The 17,092-nt window shown below is 39.6% G+C and overlaps 1 protein-coding gene across 13 annotated transcripts in view; it reads right to left on the bottom strand.

The window, feature by feature from the left end:
• LOC106878239 (ral GTPase-activating protein subunit beta) overlaps nucleotides 1–17,092 on the bottom strand; it is a 139,455-nt gene that overhangs the window by 67,683 nt on the left and 54,680 nt on the right. For all 13 annotated transcript variants that reach the window (XM_089349107.1, XM_089349104.1, XM_089349110.1 and 10 more), the window contains 5 exons: nucleotides 12,101–12,361; nucleotides 10,698–10,841; nucleotides 8,814–9,026; nucleotides 7,681–7,916; nucleotides 5,917–6,059 (listed from right to left, as the gene is read on the bottom strand). In XM_089349107.1, the coding sequence (XP_089205233.1) occupies nucleotides 5,917–6,059; nucleotides 7,681–7,916; nucleotides 8,814–9,026; nucleotides 10,698–10,841; nucleotides 12,101–12,361 (997 nt within the window). The remainder of the gene's footprint in view (nucleotides 1–5,916; nucleotides 6,060–7,680; nucleotides 7,917–8,813; nucleotides 9,027–10,697; nucleotides 10,842–12,100; nucleotides 12,362–17,092) is intronic.

Below are 17,092 nucleotides of genomic sequence, written 5' to 3'. Positions count from 1 at the left end.
GATTTGGCAGAGTTTCTACAGCTGGATGCCCTTCCTAACGCCAACCACTCAGAGAGTGTAGTGGGTGCTTTTACGTGTCACCCGCACGAAAACGGCCACGCTCGAAATGGTGTCTTTTATGTGCCACCCGCACAAGCCAGTCCAGGGGCACTGGCAACGATCTCGCTCGAAAATCCTACAGGAGCCAGTCAGGCGGTACTGGCAACAGCCACGCTCAAAATGGTGCATCTCATGTGCCACCCGCACAAGAACCAGTCCAGGGGCACTGGCAACGATCTTACTTGGCTTGCCGGGTCTTCTCACGCACAGCACATTTCCAAAGGTCTTGGTCAGTAGTCATCGCCTCGGTGAGGCCCAATGTACGAAGGTCTTGCCTCACCACCTCAGCCCAGGTCTTCCTGGGCCTACCTCTTCCACGGGTTCCCTCAACTGTTAGGGTGTGGCACTTTTTCACGCAGCTATCCTCATCCATTCTCACCACATGTCCATACCAGCGCAATCGTCTCTCTTGCACGCCACAACTGATGCTTCTAATGTTCAGCTTTTCTCTCAAGATACTTACACTCTGACGGGTATTCACATTGACATTACACATCCAACGGAGCATACTGGCTTCATTCCTTGCGAGCTTACGTATGTCCTCAGCAGTTACAGCCCATGTTTCACTGCCATGTAGCATGGCTGTTCGTACGCATGCGTCATACAGTCTGCCTTTTACTCTGAGTGAGAGTCCCTTTGTCGCCAGCAGGGGTAAGAGCTCTCTAAACTTTGCCCAGGCTATTCTTATTCTAGCAGCTACACTTTCAGCGCACCCACCTCCACTACTAACTTGGTCGCCCAGATAGCGGAAGCTATCGACTACCTCTAGTTTTTCACCCTGGAATGAGATAGAAGTTGTTTCCTGTTTGTTTACAGTCTTTATTGCACCTGAACATCTGCCACAAATAAAAACTAACTTGCTAGTTAACCTGCCTTTGATGTTGCTGCACCTCTTATGTGTCCATAGCTTGCACCGGGTACATCTTATAGAGTTACTACCTACTCCTTTTCTACATACTGAGCAGGGCCATCTACCTGAAGGGGTTTGTGTTTTATCTACCTTCCTACTTATTAGGATTTTGGTTTTAGCTAGGTTGACTCTAATGCCCTTCAATTCTAGACCTTGCTTCCACACCTGAAACTTCTCCTCTAGTTCTGATAGTGACTCTGCAATTAGGGCAAGGTCATCAGCATAGAGGAGCTCCCAGGGGCAACCTGTCTTGAACTCCTCTGTGATTGCCTGGAGGACTATGATAAATAAGAGGGGGCTGAGGACGGAACCTTGGTGGACCCCTACCTCTACCCGGAATTCATTGCTGTACTCATTTCCAACCCTCACCTTACTGGCAGCATCTCTGTACATGGCTCGCACAGCTCTCACTAACCATTCTTCTATCCCAAGTTTCCTCATTGACCACCAGATAAGGGATCGGGGGACCCTGTCAAAGGCTTTCTCCATGCCAACGAAAGCCAGGTACAGAGATTTATCCTTAGCTAGGTATTTCTCCTGCAACTGTCTCACTAGAAATAAGGCATCAGTAGTGCTTTTACCTGGCACGAACCCAAACTGCATCTCATCTAAATTGATTCGCTCCCTAATTAGTTGGGCTATGACCCTCTCTGTAACTTTCATAACCTGATCTAACAGCTTGATGCCTCTGTAATTATTTGTATCTAAAGCGTCCCCTTTACCTTTGTAGCAGTTGACTATGATGCTGCTACACCAATCATTGGGTATGACTCCTTCGTGTATCACCTGGTTCGTAATACGGGTGACTAGGCTATAGCCAACACTGCCAGATATTTTGAGCATCTCTGCAGTGATTCCTGATGGGCCGGGGGCTTTCCCGGTCTTCATACTCTTAATTGCTTTATCTACCCTGGTACTATCAACTCGGATAGCTGGTCCCTCTATTGGGTCGACATACGGCAGGCTCTCTTTCTCCCATTCATTCTCTTTATTAAGCAATCTATCGTAGTGGCATCTCCAGACCTCTTTCTTTGCATCCTCATTTAATGCAAGCGTACCATCATCCATGCGAACACATTTCTCTCCTACAACATCACTATTCTCTCTCCTACACTGTCTTGCAACACGAAATACCTCGAGTCTTTGGTCCTCACGGCGCAGAACATTGGCAAATCTTTCCTTATCTGCTTCCCCTCTGGCTAAATAAACCTGTCGCCTAGCCTCCCTTCTGGCACATTGGTCCAATTCCCTGCTACCACCGTTCTTCCAGTCCTTCCAAGCCTGTTTCTTTTGTCTAATAGCCCTGTCTACCTCCTTGTTCCACCACCACGTTACTCTGGGTCGGGAGGGGACCTTACACCACCCACAAATCTGGTCGGTGGCTTTCAACAGGTTGTCCCGCAGAAATCTCCAATTGTCTTCCACGTTGTATGATGCTATATCCCCTTCTATTTCGTTAAATGCTTCAAGTAACTTGTCTCTAAGTCTCTGTCCGTTTGCAGGGTCTTTAAGCTTCCACACCCTTCTTCTCCAAGCCTGTCTAATTCTGGGCACCCATTTTGCCTTGATCCCAAAGTCGCTAACTACTAATCTATGTTGTGGGGTACATTCTTCGCCAGGGTAGGTTTTGGCATTTATAAGCCGCCCTCTTTCCCTATTTCTGGCGAGGATGTAGTCGATTTGGCTAGAGTGTCTGCCGGAGCGGTAGGTGACTAGGTGACTGGCAGGTTTCCTGAAGTTGGTATTGCAGACCATAAGATTGGTTGCATCACAGAACTCCAGCAGTCTGGTTCCCTCTTCGTCGCGGGAACCGAAGCCATAGCCTCCATGTATGCCATGGAAGCCTCCAGCACGACGTCCGACATGACCGTTGAAGTCTCCAGCCACAAAGAGAAGGTCCCTGTCACTCGTCGACGAGGTAGTTTGCAAGAGGGTGTCATAGAATTGGTCTTTCAGACCATCTGGTAGCCCCGGTTGAGGTGCATAGGCTGAGATGACAGTAGCTAATCTATGATGAAGCACTAGTCTGATCTTAAGTACTCTGTCACTTACTCTAACGACCTCGATTACCTTATCCACCCATTTCTCCACTAGAAGTATTCCTACGCCCCCGACCCCGTCAGTGTTCCCTGCCCAGAAAATCTTGTACCTGTGTTCTTTGCCTGTGAGGAACCTCGCAGAACCTCCTCTCCATCTTACTTCCTGGATGCAGCACATATCTACGCGTCTCCGTTCAAGCATCTCAACAATTTCACCAGATCTACCTTTCAGCGTGCCGACGTTGAGAGTGCCAATCCTAACAGTATGGGTGTTGGGGGTGTGGTCCTGTAGCCTGGGAAGGGGAAAACCAGTGTCGTGTACCTGAAAAGAAAACTTGCAATTGGAAGAATTCATAAGCAAAACAGTACCTACAACCTGCAAACATTTCTCAAACTTAATGCGCTACCCAAAGGTAGGGGAGAGGATGGCCAAGGCTATTAGATGGGTTCCGGGAGACGGCCGAGGTTGACAGGATGACAGAGGAATGAACTTCTGGTGGAGGGGGTGGGAGGGCGGGTTACCGCCAGCGAGTAGATAGGGCTCTTAATTGTAGATTTTAAATATTTGAGAGACAACAATGCATAAATCGTAATTTTTAAAAGACCAATGAATTCTAGGTGATTAGAATATAACGTAGCATGAATTTAGGAAGCTTAGAAAATGAATAAGCATGAATTTAAGACAACAACTGAATTCAATTGAATTTCATGGAGAGAAACAAGATAAATAATAGAGGGCAAACTAAAGCGCGAAGGTATTATGAGATGTTTGAGGCCGTAAATAAATAAAAAATCTCTATCTTATCTGCATCTTGGAGATGTAATTCTTGGGCTGTAATTCTTGGGCTGAGAAATCAACACTTAAAAGCCATAATTTTAAGGAGCGATAAGAATTTTTGAATAAAGGAAAATGGGTAGGGGTGGGTAGGTACCGCCAGCAAGTAGATAGGGCTCTTAATTGTAGATTTTAAATATTTGAGAGACAACAATGCATAAATCGTAATTTTTAAAAGAGCAATGAATTCTAGGTGATTAGAATATAACGTAGCATGAATTTAGGAAGCTTAGAAAATGAATAAGCATGAATTTAAGACAACAACTGAATTCAATTGAATTATGAGATGTTTGAGGCCGTAAATAAATAAAAAATCTCTATCTTATCTGCATCTTGGAGATTTCGTCGTAGTATGTCAGCGAGATAATTTAGAATGGGTTTCTCATTTATATATAGCCAGAACCTGAAGACCTTAAGGAAAAACTACGAGAGAGAGAGAGGATGGAGGGGTAGACAGAGGCATGGCGGGAGAAAAGATCATCATCATATATATATATAAAGAGAGAGAGAGAGAGGGGGGGACCAGTCAAGCAGCACATCACGCTGTAATTCTTGGGCTGAGAAATCAACACTTAAAAGCCATAATTTTAAGGAGTGATAAGAATTTTTGAATAAAGGAAAATGGGTAGGGGTGGGTAGGTACCGCCAGCGAGTAGATAGGGCTCTTAATTGTAGATTTTTTTTCGCCCTGTATTTTCTTTTACCCACAGCCCGCAACTTTTCAGCATTCCTCGTATACATTGTAAATAGAATAATTCATAATTGTATCAATAATATTAAATATATATATATATATATATATATATATATATATATATGAGAAATCATAGTCATGGCCATTGCTAGTGTCATGTGAATGGCACCCATGAAATTGCAATCGTGGCCATTACTGGTAGCATGATCTTCAAATGTTGGGCCTCATGGAGGTGATGACAAATGACTGAGACCTTTGGTGATATTTGAGAAGACTCATTAAGCCAAGTGAAATTGTAGTCATGGTCATTGCCAGTGTCATATAAATGGCACCTGTGCTAGTGGCACATAAAAAGCATCCATTACACTCTTGGAGTGGCTGGCATTAGGAAGGGCATCCAGCTGTACAAACCATGCCAAATCAGCCTGGAACCTGGTGCAGCCCTCCAGCTTACCAATTCCAGTCAAACCGTCTAACCCATGCCAGCATGGAAAGCAGACGTTAAATGATAATGATGACAATGATATATATATATATATATATATATATATATATACATGGTGAGCAAAAGGAAAGAGGCAAGCATTTAGCAAGTTGACTTATCAACTTGGTGAAATCTTTTCATTTGTTGAAGAGTCCCTTAAGACAGGCATGTAACTGTTAAGAATATATATAAAATTTGAAGGAAATATTCTGACTCTGTTCTGGAGATTCGCCTTGCCTACTTAACATTATTGAATCTAGACCTAAGCACTGTTTGTTTTTTTTATTTTATGGGTTCCCTTCACAAGTAACATTTTTTTAAAATCACATTGTATCTAATGTTAGTTGTTACAATTAATGTTAAAAAATTAATGTAATTTCAGTCATTAGAAAACTAATAACAAAAAAGTCATATGAACTTGACAACTGTTGTGTCATATAAAATGCACTGGTGTAGGTGCTGGTGCCACATAAAAAGCACAGGTGATGGAGCCACATAAAAAGCACAGGTGATGGAGCCACATAAAAAGCACAGGTGATGGTGCCATGTAAAATATGCCCATTGCACTCTGAAAATGGTTGACATTAAGAAAGGCATCCAGCCATAGAAACCAAGCCAAAACAGACTATGGAACCTGGTGTGACTCCTGGCTGTCCAACCCATGCTAGCATGGAAAACAGATACTAACTTAATGATGGTGATAATTAAATTTATGTACAATTTCCAACACACATTTAGTAAAAATACAATATTGCAGCAAAATTAATTGAAAAAAAGAATTACATTTGCATATTTGAAATGTTAGCAATCCTTTAAAATATTATAAACACAAAGTAAATAAGGATTGGAACTTACTTGAATTTTTGTGAAGAATCACTGAGAACTAATTCAAGAGCATTTAGGATATCAGGAACAAGAATCTGAGCTCCTGCCAAATCTACTCGCAAGAGGTCACAAGAATTAAACAAGATACTTGATAGCACTTCGTTACTCATGCTCTGCAAAAAAGCAAAGTAACAACAATTATGTTTTATTTTAAGAGAAGGAATATTTGCAGCTATCCATGAATTCCCTCTATTTTTGTTATTCTCCTGTTTTACTCCACTCCCAGATTACTGGCTACTGATAAAGTCTGAGCCACTTCCTCCAATTCTAATAAGAATGAGGTTTTGAGCCAATTTGGGCACTTGATATGCTAGAAATAGTACCCTAGTCTCCCTCAAATCACACAGTAACTACTTGAAAGAAGAGAGGTATTGAATAATGTAGTCCCAGATACACTGTACTTGAAAGAAAAGATGGGATGCCATTGCTGAATTGCTTTTGATCATAGGTCTGCTTAATCAAGGCTGACTTGGAACTGATCAACTACAAGTTTTATATGTCAGAAAGCTTTTCCTTATAGGAATTTTGGCCTGGCTTGTGTGTGAAATTAAAGAGATGTAAAGTGTACCTATTTGTCATTTGTTGACACTGAAGTTACGATTACCATATATATAGTGAGCACTCTGTTACATGTTAGTACAATATGCAGTGGACAATAGGGAGAATTTATAAGGAAGAAGCTATAATTACTTTATGTTTGAAGTTAACTTCCATAATCTGCAACAAGAGAGTGTTCAAAGTAACCATAGAAAGATTATGACATTTAAGTATTCCATTTAATTTTTTTTCTATTTCATTTCTTTAAGATAATCAAAAGGTTGTGGAAGTTTGTGTAAATGTACTTCAATTAGAACCAATTTGAAAGTTGACCACTGACTCCAGTTAACTAAAGCCTAATCGCTGAAGTAATACACAACACAAAGTTCTTGAATTCAAATCCACTGCAGAGGTTTTGTTGAGCATAGCACCTTTCAGATTACTTGGTTATAAAGGAATATATAGTACTAGATTTTTAAAAGCCCCTTCAAGCTTTTGTATGTATAGGAAAATATTCTATTTGTTACATGCATTGGAAAAATGTTCATGCAATACAATTGGAAACATTCAGTTGAAACAGCATAATATGACATGTACAGAAAGTCTTTGTTAGAAACTCAACGTTTGGGCTAATTTTTTACATATCAAATACATATTCAGGTGAAGTGGTGTGTCTTCTTCCTCGATCATTTCAGGCTGAATATGCAGCTGTGAAACAGCTATTAGGAGATGCCAACTCTATCCAAGACACTCAGCATTTTTGGTGCTCAATTTGGCTGTATTTGAGATATTAAGATTGTTGGCACTCCGTGGCTTATGACTTCGAGGGTTCCAGTTGATCCGATCAACGGAACAGCCAGCTCGTGAAATTAACGTGCAAGTGGCTGAGCACTCCACACACATGTGTACCCTTAACGTAGTTCTCGGGGATATTCAGCATGACACAGTGTGACAAGGCTGACCCTTTGAATTACAGGCACAACAGAAACAGGAAGTAAGAGTGAGAGAGAGTTGTAGTGAAAGAGTACAGCAGGGTTCGCCACCATGCCCTGCCAGAGCCTCGTGGAGCTTAAGGTGTTTTCGCTCAATAAACACTCACAACTCCCGGTCTGGGAATCGAAACCGCGAGTCCGCTGCCCTAACCACTGGGCCATTGCGCCTCCACCGATATTAAGATAGATACTAGAGAAAACTTACATCATCTGTCTGTAGTCCATAATACATAGTAATGTAGAACCGAGCATAATACACTGGTAGAATTTCTTCACCAGTACGATGAGCACAGAATATCCGGCAGAGTGTTCCACAAGCTTCAGCCCGTCCACATTCGTAAGTGTTGTCAGCAATGCGGTTCTTATCTGAACAGTAATCCACAGCTAAAGAGCTATGTCGACTTTCACTCAAAGAATTGGTCCGTCTATCTTGTTTCTGGGCTGAAAATGAAATAAAGTAAACAAAAATAAAAGTGTTAATAACATGGATGTGAATATTAGAATTAATGCCTTGAAATAAACTAAAAGTAATACCATTGTATTTAATCATTAATGGCAAACTAACAGGATTGTAAAAAAACAAACAAACAAAAAAACAGAATATAGTGGATTTGATTATGTCCAATGTTGTGAACGTCAGAAATAACCCCAGAATGGTTAAATAGTGATTAAAAGAAAATATTAAATAAGGTAACATTCTTGGAATCAGGAAGTAAGGGAAACGACTCTGATGTTTAGGTTTCGTCAGCGATGTACTATTTTTATCATTATTCCACCGAAATCGACTTTGCCTTTCATCCTTTCAGGGTCAATAAATTAAGTACCAGTTGCATACTGGGATCCATCTAATTGACTGGCCCCCTCCCCTAAAATTTTGGGCCTTGTGCCTAGAGTAGAAAAGATTATTTTCATCATTGCTTGCTAGTACTAAAAGGAACTAGTCTTATGATATAGAACATAAGAAAAAAAATATAATAATAAATAATTGTAAACTAAAAATGACCTACAAGAGGTGGTGTTGCCAATTTTCTGCAAAAACATGTCTGGTCATGGAGGAATATTATCTTGGAAACAAGTGAAGGTTGGCAACAGAAAAGCATATTGGTATAGAAAAACTCTCAATGAATTCTGCCTAACCCATGCAATCATGGAAAAGTGGATGATGTTGGTATCAACGGTAAAATGATGATGATGGTATCAATACAAATAAATTCATCAATGTTGTTAATGTCTGACTTGTTTCTCATTTACTTTAAATCTGTATGGCTTCCACATTAACAGTTCTTTGATTGTACATTAATCATGAAATGTAAAGTACCATTTCACTAATATACATACCTGTTTCACTGTGACAAGGATGCAACATAACTCCAGCCAAAGCTGCCTCAAAAAGCCAGGCACCAAAAAGATTCAAAATACTATTACATTGAGGACGGTTAGGTGCCATTGTGAGACTGCAGTCCAACAGGAGTTGACCTGTGCCTATTGAAGGTGTTAGCGGTGAAGCCATTTTGCATAAATTAGATGATGTTGATGAAGACTTGGAGGAAGCTGAAATAATATTATAAAGAAATTAGAAAAAATTAAAGTGCAGGAAAATAAAAAAGTACAAACTTTTTTTTTTTAATTATTCCACATGTAATTATGATATAAGTTCAAAAGAAATACATATAACAGTTTATTGACGCACTATAATTCCCTAAGATGAAGTGCTGTTGTTTACAAACAAATATAATTCTCTTTATTTGTCAGTATTGCCATGTTTTATTCAATCTGAACACTGGCGTTAGATGATGTTAGTGGATGGTGTACAGTGGTAAACTGAACTTCAGTGCTTAATTGACAAACTCACATACAGTGTGCTCACAGAGATATGGCTCTTCTTATGCTTAATTGACACATTCTCCGTGTACAGACACAAAGACATGCGTGTATACATATTGAGGTGTTAAGCTAAATAAAATCCCTGTCCTCCACACACACAGGCTTGTCCTTTCAGGTGATGGTGCCACATAAAAAGCACCCATGCCAGTGGCACATACAAATCATCCAGCACACTCTGTTAAATGGTTAGTCAGGATGGGTATCCAGCCATAGAAACCATGCTACAATAGACAGCTCCCTGTCAACTATCCAACCCATGCCAGCCTGGAAAGCGGATGTATGATGATGATGATGACAACAGCTATAGCATATAGACAACTTTGTATACACATGTACACATTCCTGCATATACAAACATAACAATGTCCATACATACTGAAATAGAAACACACACGCACACACACACATCTCTGTAAATACATTTCCCATGTACAGAATCTTTACATTAATTTTTGTCAAATAATTAAGATTATGACTTATTTTCCAAATTTCCCTGCTTCTTTCTGGTGTTAAATCTGCTCTTCCTGTTGATTATTGAAAGAAAATGTTTAATCTTTTGACACCAATGCTCCTGAGACCATCTATGTTTCTATGATAATATAAGCTTCCTGCTTGAAAGTGACTTATTTTAAAGGTTTCCATCAAAATTTTATGTAAATTTAAGTTCTAAACATCAGCTTCATAATGACAAAATGATTTTACTAAATTCTTCATTATTTTCAAAATCGAGCGAGATCGATTTTCGAGCAAGATCGATTTTCGAGCGAGATCGATTTTTGAGCGAGATCGTTGCCGGTGCCCCTGGACTGGCTCTTGTGCGGGTGGCACATAAAATACACCATTTTGAGCGTGGCCATTGCCAGTACCGCCTGACTGGCCTTTGTGCGGGTGACACGTAAAAGCACCCACTACACTCTCTGAGTGGTTGACATTAGGAAGGGCATCCAGCTGTAGAAACTCTGCCAAATCAGATTGGAGCCTGGTTTTGCCATCCGGTTTCACCAGTCCTCAGTCAAATCGTCCAACCCATGCCAGCATGGAAAGCGGACGTTAAACGATGATGATGATTAAAACAAAAGCAGTGTATTTCAATAATATGTTGTAGCAAGGTGGTTAAGGTCGGTAGAAAACAATGGCCTCAATAAATTGAAACATTTTTTTTTGACTATATAGTTACTTGAAATAACTATATAAAAAAAAAATAGTCTCCAGGATACCAACTATAGCGTCATATACAAACATTAAATAGAGCAACAATGATTTATATTTTGATTCTGAAAGAGTACTCTTTTATATTACAAAAAAAACTTATTAAGACTAATAAGAATCATTAGTTACTTTTTTGGGTGAGTGGTGCTGTAACAGCAGAGAAAGGTCTCATGGGTGGTTTCCGTTGACCAGGTGGAGTACATGCTGTGCTGGAAGTTCGAGTATTAGATGTATTTGTAGAATTAGCTAAATCCTTAGTACACTGGGGAATACCTGAAATAAATAGACAATATGGTTAAAAATGCTGACTTCTATATTAATAGATAAAACCTTGTACATATATATGCACTTTCTGTCCAGTTGTTTAGCTGCTTAGTAGAAAATCTTAGAAAATGTTTGATACAGATGTAACTTAATTCATTCTGGGAGAAAGGGTTTAGATTAATCCTTACACGAAGTACTCCAATAATGGAGCTACTGAAAAACCTTTTATGACTACACAGTTAATCCCTTCTTTGTGGACATACAGTTAACCCATTCTAATAATAGTACAGGCGTCCATCATATTATGGAATCATTGTTTTTCTGATCAGCTGTTAGGGAGATTTTGAGCCATTCATCAAGTGAAACCTGCTTTAGCTACTTCAATGATGATGTCAGAGGCAAGTGGCTTCTCATTTGCTGCTTCAAAATGCATCATGTCTGATTATATTGAGAGCCAGTGGTTGTGGAGGAACTAATCCAAGTGATCTACTTCACTTCTGTGTTCTTTGTATCAATTTTGAATAACATTAGCCATGTAAATTGAAGCATTTATTGATCTGGATGATTGTACTACCATCAGAGAAACAATGTTCATTTCATAGGATGAACATGATCACCCAAAGTACTCAGACAATCCTTGGTGTTAAATTTGTCATGCAGAACAATTAAAGAGGCAAGAGAATTCTGTGATACAGCTGGCCACATAATCACAGAGCCACTTCCATACTTCATGATAGGAACTAAAAAGTCAGGGTTGAAGGCTTCTTTGAGATGTCTCCAAAGTTGCTCTGAAGTGAGAAAAAGGGTGACTGATGATTCAACACTTGTAACACTTGTAAGACAGAAAATAAAAGTTGATTGTGAATAAATACTCGTGACTTAGCTGGAGTTTTCTATTGCTTTTCCTAATTAAAATATTGCGTAATGAAATTGGTTCATTGTTTTTGAATAACCCTGAATATATATATATATATATATATATATATATATATATATATATAGATAGATAGATAGATTTAGATATAGATATAGATATATACAGACATACACATGCATATTATATATTTCTGCCTTTAGGTTGTAAAATTGTGAATTAGCCACTCAAATTATATATATATATATATATATATATATATATATATATATATATACACACTCATATACATACATGTCTGTGTGTATGTACATACACACACATGCCTACACACATACCTACACACATACACACAATGTTATGAGATTTGAACAAGATGCTGTCTGTTACTCACCAAGAAAGGCATTGACCATAACTGATATACCATGCATGGAGTGAAAAAATATAACTGGTAAAGATTTCAAACATTCATGTTCAGAAGGGTCAATGACATTGGTACAAGCCAAAACCATCTCAATGAATTTTGGTGTTTGGCTGATAATCTCTGGATGGCATAGGTCGACAGGGTTCTGCAGTATATGTAAGAAACGGAACCAACTTTGGGCTATACAGTCATTCGTCATTTCTGGAGGTATGAGTTGGCAATCTTCTTCAGCTGTCAAAAAAATAAAACAGATGGAAAAATATATATATATATATACAAATAATTACAGAGGCATCAAGCTGTTAGATCAGGTTATGAAAGTTACAGAGAGGGTGATAGCCCAACTAATTAGGGAGCGAATCAATTTAGATGAGATGCAGTTTGGGTTCGTGCCAGGTAAAAGCACTACTGATGCCTTATTTCTAGTGAGACAGTTGCAGGAGAAATACCTAGCTAAGGATAAACCTCTGTACCTGGCTTTCGTTGGCATGGAGAAAGCCTTTGACAGGGTCCCCCGATCCCTTATCTGGTGGTCAATGAGGAAACTTGGGATAGAAGAATGGTTAGTGAGAGCTGTGCGAGATGCTGCCAGAGATGCTGCCAGTAAGGTGAGGGTTGGAAATGAGTACAGCAATGAATTCCGGGTAGAGGTAGGGGTCCACCAAGGTTCCGTCCTCAGCCCCCTCTTATTTATCATAGTCCTCCAGGCAATCACAGAGGAGTTCAAGACAGGTTTCCCCTGGGAGCTCCTCTATGCTGATGACCTTGCCCTAATTGCAGAGTCACTATCAGAACTAGAGGAGAAGTTTCAGGTGTGGAAGCAAGGTCTAGAATTGAAGGGCCTTAGAGTCAACCTAGCTAAAACCAAAATCCTAATAAGTAGGAAGGTAGATAAAACACAAACCCCTTCAGGTAGATGGCCCTGCTCAGTATGTAGAAAAGGAGTAGGTAGTAACTCTATAAGATGTACCCGGTGCAAGCTATGGACACATAAGAGGTGCAGCAACATCAAAGGCAGGTTAACTAGCAAGTTAGTTTTTATTTGTGGCAGATGTTCAGGTGCAATAAAGACTGTAAACAAACAGGAAACAACTTCTATCTCATTCCAGGGTGAAAAACTAGAGGTAGTCGATAGCTTCCGAGTGTAAGTATCTTGAGAGAAAAGCTGAACATTAGAAGCATCAGTTGTGGCGTGCAAGAGAGACGATTGCACTGGTATGGACATGTGGTGAGAATGGATGAGGATAGCTGCGTGAAAAAGTGCCACACCCTAACAGTTGAGGGAACCCGTGGAAGAGGTAGGCCCAGGAAGACCTGGGCTGAGGTGGTGAGGCAAGACCTTCGTACATTGGGCCTCACCGAGGCGATGACTACTGACCAAGACCTTTGGAAATGTGCTGTGCGTGAGAAGACCCGGCAAGCCAAGTAAGATCGTTGCCAGTGCCCCTGGACTGGTTCTTGTGCGGGTGGCACATGAGATGCACCATTTTGAGCGTGGCCGTTGCCAGTACCGCCTGACTGGCTCCCGTAGGATTTTCAAGCGAGATCGTTGCCAGTGCCCCTGGACTGGCTTGTGCGGGTGGCACATAAAAGACACCATTTCGAGCGTGGCCATTTTCGTGCGGGTGACACGTAAAAGCATCCACTACACTCTCTGAGTGGTTGGCGTTAAGAAGGGCATCCAGCTGTAGAAACTCTGCCAAATTAGACTGGAGCCTGGTGTTGCCATCCGGTTTCACCAGTCCTCAGTCAAATCGTCCAACCCATGCTAGCATGGAAAGCGGACGTTAAACGATGATGATGATGATGATGATGATATTCATATGTGCATGTGTGTGTATGTGTATACATGTATATTGCATTTGACCCTTTGGCCAATAATTGATGAGGAGTTGGGGACCTTCTGTGTGTGTTTTCTGTTCATTTGTGTGTTTACTATACATTTTTTAAACTTTATGCATGTGTATGTGTGTATGTGTGTGTAAATATGGCGAAAAATTAAAAAGGGGATAATAGGAATAAAGCTTAGTGAATAAGATATTCGCTTAAAGCTTTGATGGAAAGAGAAAGCATCTTAATGTTTTGGAAGTTTGCACTTCACCAGAAGCAAGAGAGAAGCATATAGGGAGTGATCAAGAGGAATAGTCAGTGAAAAGGGTAAAAATGAGTAATGGGTTAGAAACCAGGTAGGAATAATGTTTTATGGGTGGGTTGGATTTTAGAAAGGAGGAAGGGACAGGTATGAAGGTGCAAGTATAAGAGTGTAGAGTGTTAGAAAGAGGGCGTAAAAGAGGAGTGGTGTACGTGTGTGTGTGCATGTGCTTTAGTGTGGTATATGTATGTTTGTGTGTAGAGGTATGCAAATGTTGAAGATAGTGGTGTAGGTCAATGGGGTGTGGAGTATTGGTGTGTGTGTGTGTGTGTGCGTATGATTGTTAAGTGGATGGTATGAAACTGTGCATGCTAAGAGGTGAGAATGTGAAGGCAAAGGATACTGGTGAAACAAGATCAATGTGGAAAGTGTGACAGAACTGTAAAGAGGTGAGGGGTGGAACAGTTTGTAACAAATAAAGTAAGTTTAAACTAGAACATATAAAAACAAAAAGAGAAACACATATCCCCCACCCATCCCTAGATGACTCAAAACTTCCTTAAGCATGAATATAAACTGGTTAACTCAGGTGAGCTCATTTAAGCTTCCTTAATGCATGCTGTGTCACTTTCTCTTTATTACACACTCACACTTCCCCACCTTCTCATACCTCCCCATTATCAATCTTAGCCATGTCATTTGCTATTTCCTTTAATCGTGATTCACTGTAACCGCAGCTACATGCTACCAGTAATCGCCTAAGTCAGTACAAATCTGTTTTATCTTCTGAAATTGGGATTTTGGATTTGACCAAATTATATGATGTGAATGATCAGAGTAGCAGTGGAGGCAAATGTGGGATGACGTGGGCTTGCAAAATAATTCTGTCACTATTCTGCCTCCAGAAAACTTAACTCTTGTGTCCAAAAATTCAACACTAGTTTTTGAATAACTATACATAAATTTTATGTTGGATTTAAAGCCGTAGTTTTTAGCGTAACAGTTATACAGAAATGCAAGATGTCATCAATGAACAGTTCATTGATGATGTCTTTTTTGTCTGGGAAGGATCATAGGATAGTTTAATTGACTTCTTGCATTTCTGTGACTGTTATGCTAAAAACTATGGCTTTAAGTCCAACATAAAATTTACGTATAGTTTTTCAAAAACTAGCATTGAATTTTCGGACACAAAAGTTAAATTTTCTGGAGACAGAATAGTGATAGAGTTATTTTGCAAGCCCACATCATCCCACATCTACCTCCACTGCTGTTCTGATCATCCACATCATATAATTTGGTCAAATCTGAAACCCCAATTTTTGAGGATAAAATGGATTTGTACTGACATAGGGGATTACTGGAAACATGTAAATGCTTTTGGTGTACCTGTTGTACCTGTATTTCAAAGGGCCAGTCTTGTCACACTGTGTCACGCTGAATATCCCCGAGAATTGCGTTAAGGGTACATGTGTCTGTGGAGTGCTCAGCCACTCACGTTAATTTCACGAGCAGACTGTTCCGTTGATTGGATCAACTGGAACCCTCGACGTCGTAAGCGACGGAGTGCCAACAATGTCAAACACAGTTACAGTGAATCACAATTAAAGGAAATAGCAAATGACATAACTAAGATTAGTAAAGAAAGCCAAACTTTCATGCATAATTTTAGCAAACAAAGTACAATATGTAACAGAATTCCTTCAATGATTAACTGGCACCAAAATTCCATTGGCATTTCAAAAGTGTTACATGAAAGTTACCAGCATGTGGAAAAATATCTTTGTTTCAAACAAATATTTTCTCAGCTCCTATTGTAGCCTTTAGATGGAATAAAAATATAAGAGAACTATTAACCTGTACTTCTGACTCCAAGGAAACTAACATTGGAGTTTCTGCATGTTGTACCTTGGAAAACAGCCGCAAAAGAGGTAAGCTTTGTGAATTGTGCAGCATGAGTTAAGTCAATTCCGTCGGGAATCATAACAGAAATGTAATGATTTACACGGAAGGTGAGACATGTAGAGATTCCCATTTGGTGTATGCAGCAGAATGCACCAATCACAACTTGATTTATGTTGGTTGTACAACAGAACAATTAAACAAAAGATTCAATGGACACAGATATGACATTAGACACAATAACAGAATCTGCCAAACATCCTACATCAAATGACTGCAATTTTGAAAAGGACTTGAAAGTGTATATTCTCAGAAAACATTCTGAATATGCTACACTTTCAGTTCTCAAAATGCATGAGGAGAAATATGTTTATGAGTTATTAACATCACATCCTGGAGGGATGAATAAAATGACAGAATTTCATCATATTTACACAAAACTGTTTGATTAAATATTCTTCCTTTTTCTTTTCTTCTCTTTTTTTTCTCTCTATTCTTTTGTTCTTTTTTTGCCAGTTGTAAACTTGAAAACTGAAGACTGATGATGTCATTCCATCAACATGGAAACACTGGTTGCCCTTGTTCAAATTTTGGATTTGAATTTCTATAATTTTGAATTTCTATGCATCACTTTTCAATTTGAACTTGACAAAGACATGCTAGCTGTCAAAACATCATTCAACCAATAAAATATTTATTGCAATTGCATCGCGCTGTTTGTATTGTCTAATAATAATAATAGTAATAATAATTATAACTAGCTAGACCCGTGAAAAATTCACGGAAAACATAAAAAATGTAAGCGTCTGTAAACAGTGTACTGGTGCCATGAGAAATGTTTGTATATTATGACCGTCTGTCTTTACGTTCTGAGTTCAAATTCTGCCAAGATCGACTTTGCCTTTTGTCCTTTCAGGGTCGATAAATTAAGTATCACTTATGTACTGGGGTCGATCTAATCAACTGGC

This window comes from Octopus bimaculoides, chromosome 3, assembly GCF_046866305.1.
Source record: "Octopus bimaculoides isolate indiv1 chromosome 3, ASM4686630v1, whole genome shotgun sequence".
In the NCBI taxonomy this organism is placed as follows: Eukaryota; Metazoa; Mollusca; class Cephalopoda; order Octopoda; family Octopodidae; genus Octopus; species Octopus bimaculoides.
The sequence above is the reverse complement of the archived record's forward strand: the minus strand, read 5'-3'. Positions and strand labels throughout refer to the sequence as shown.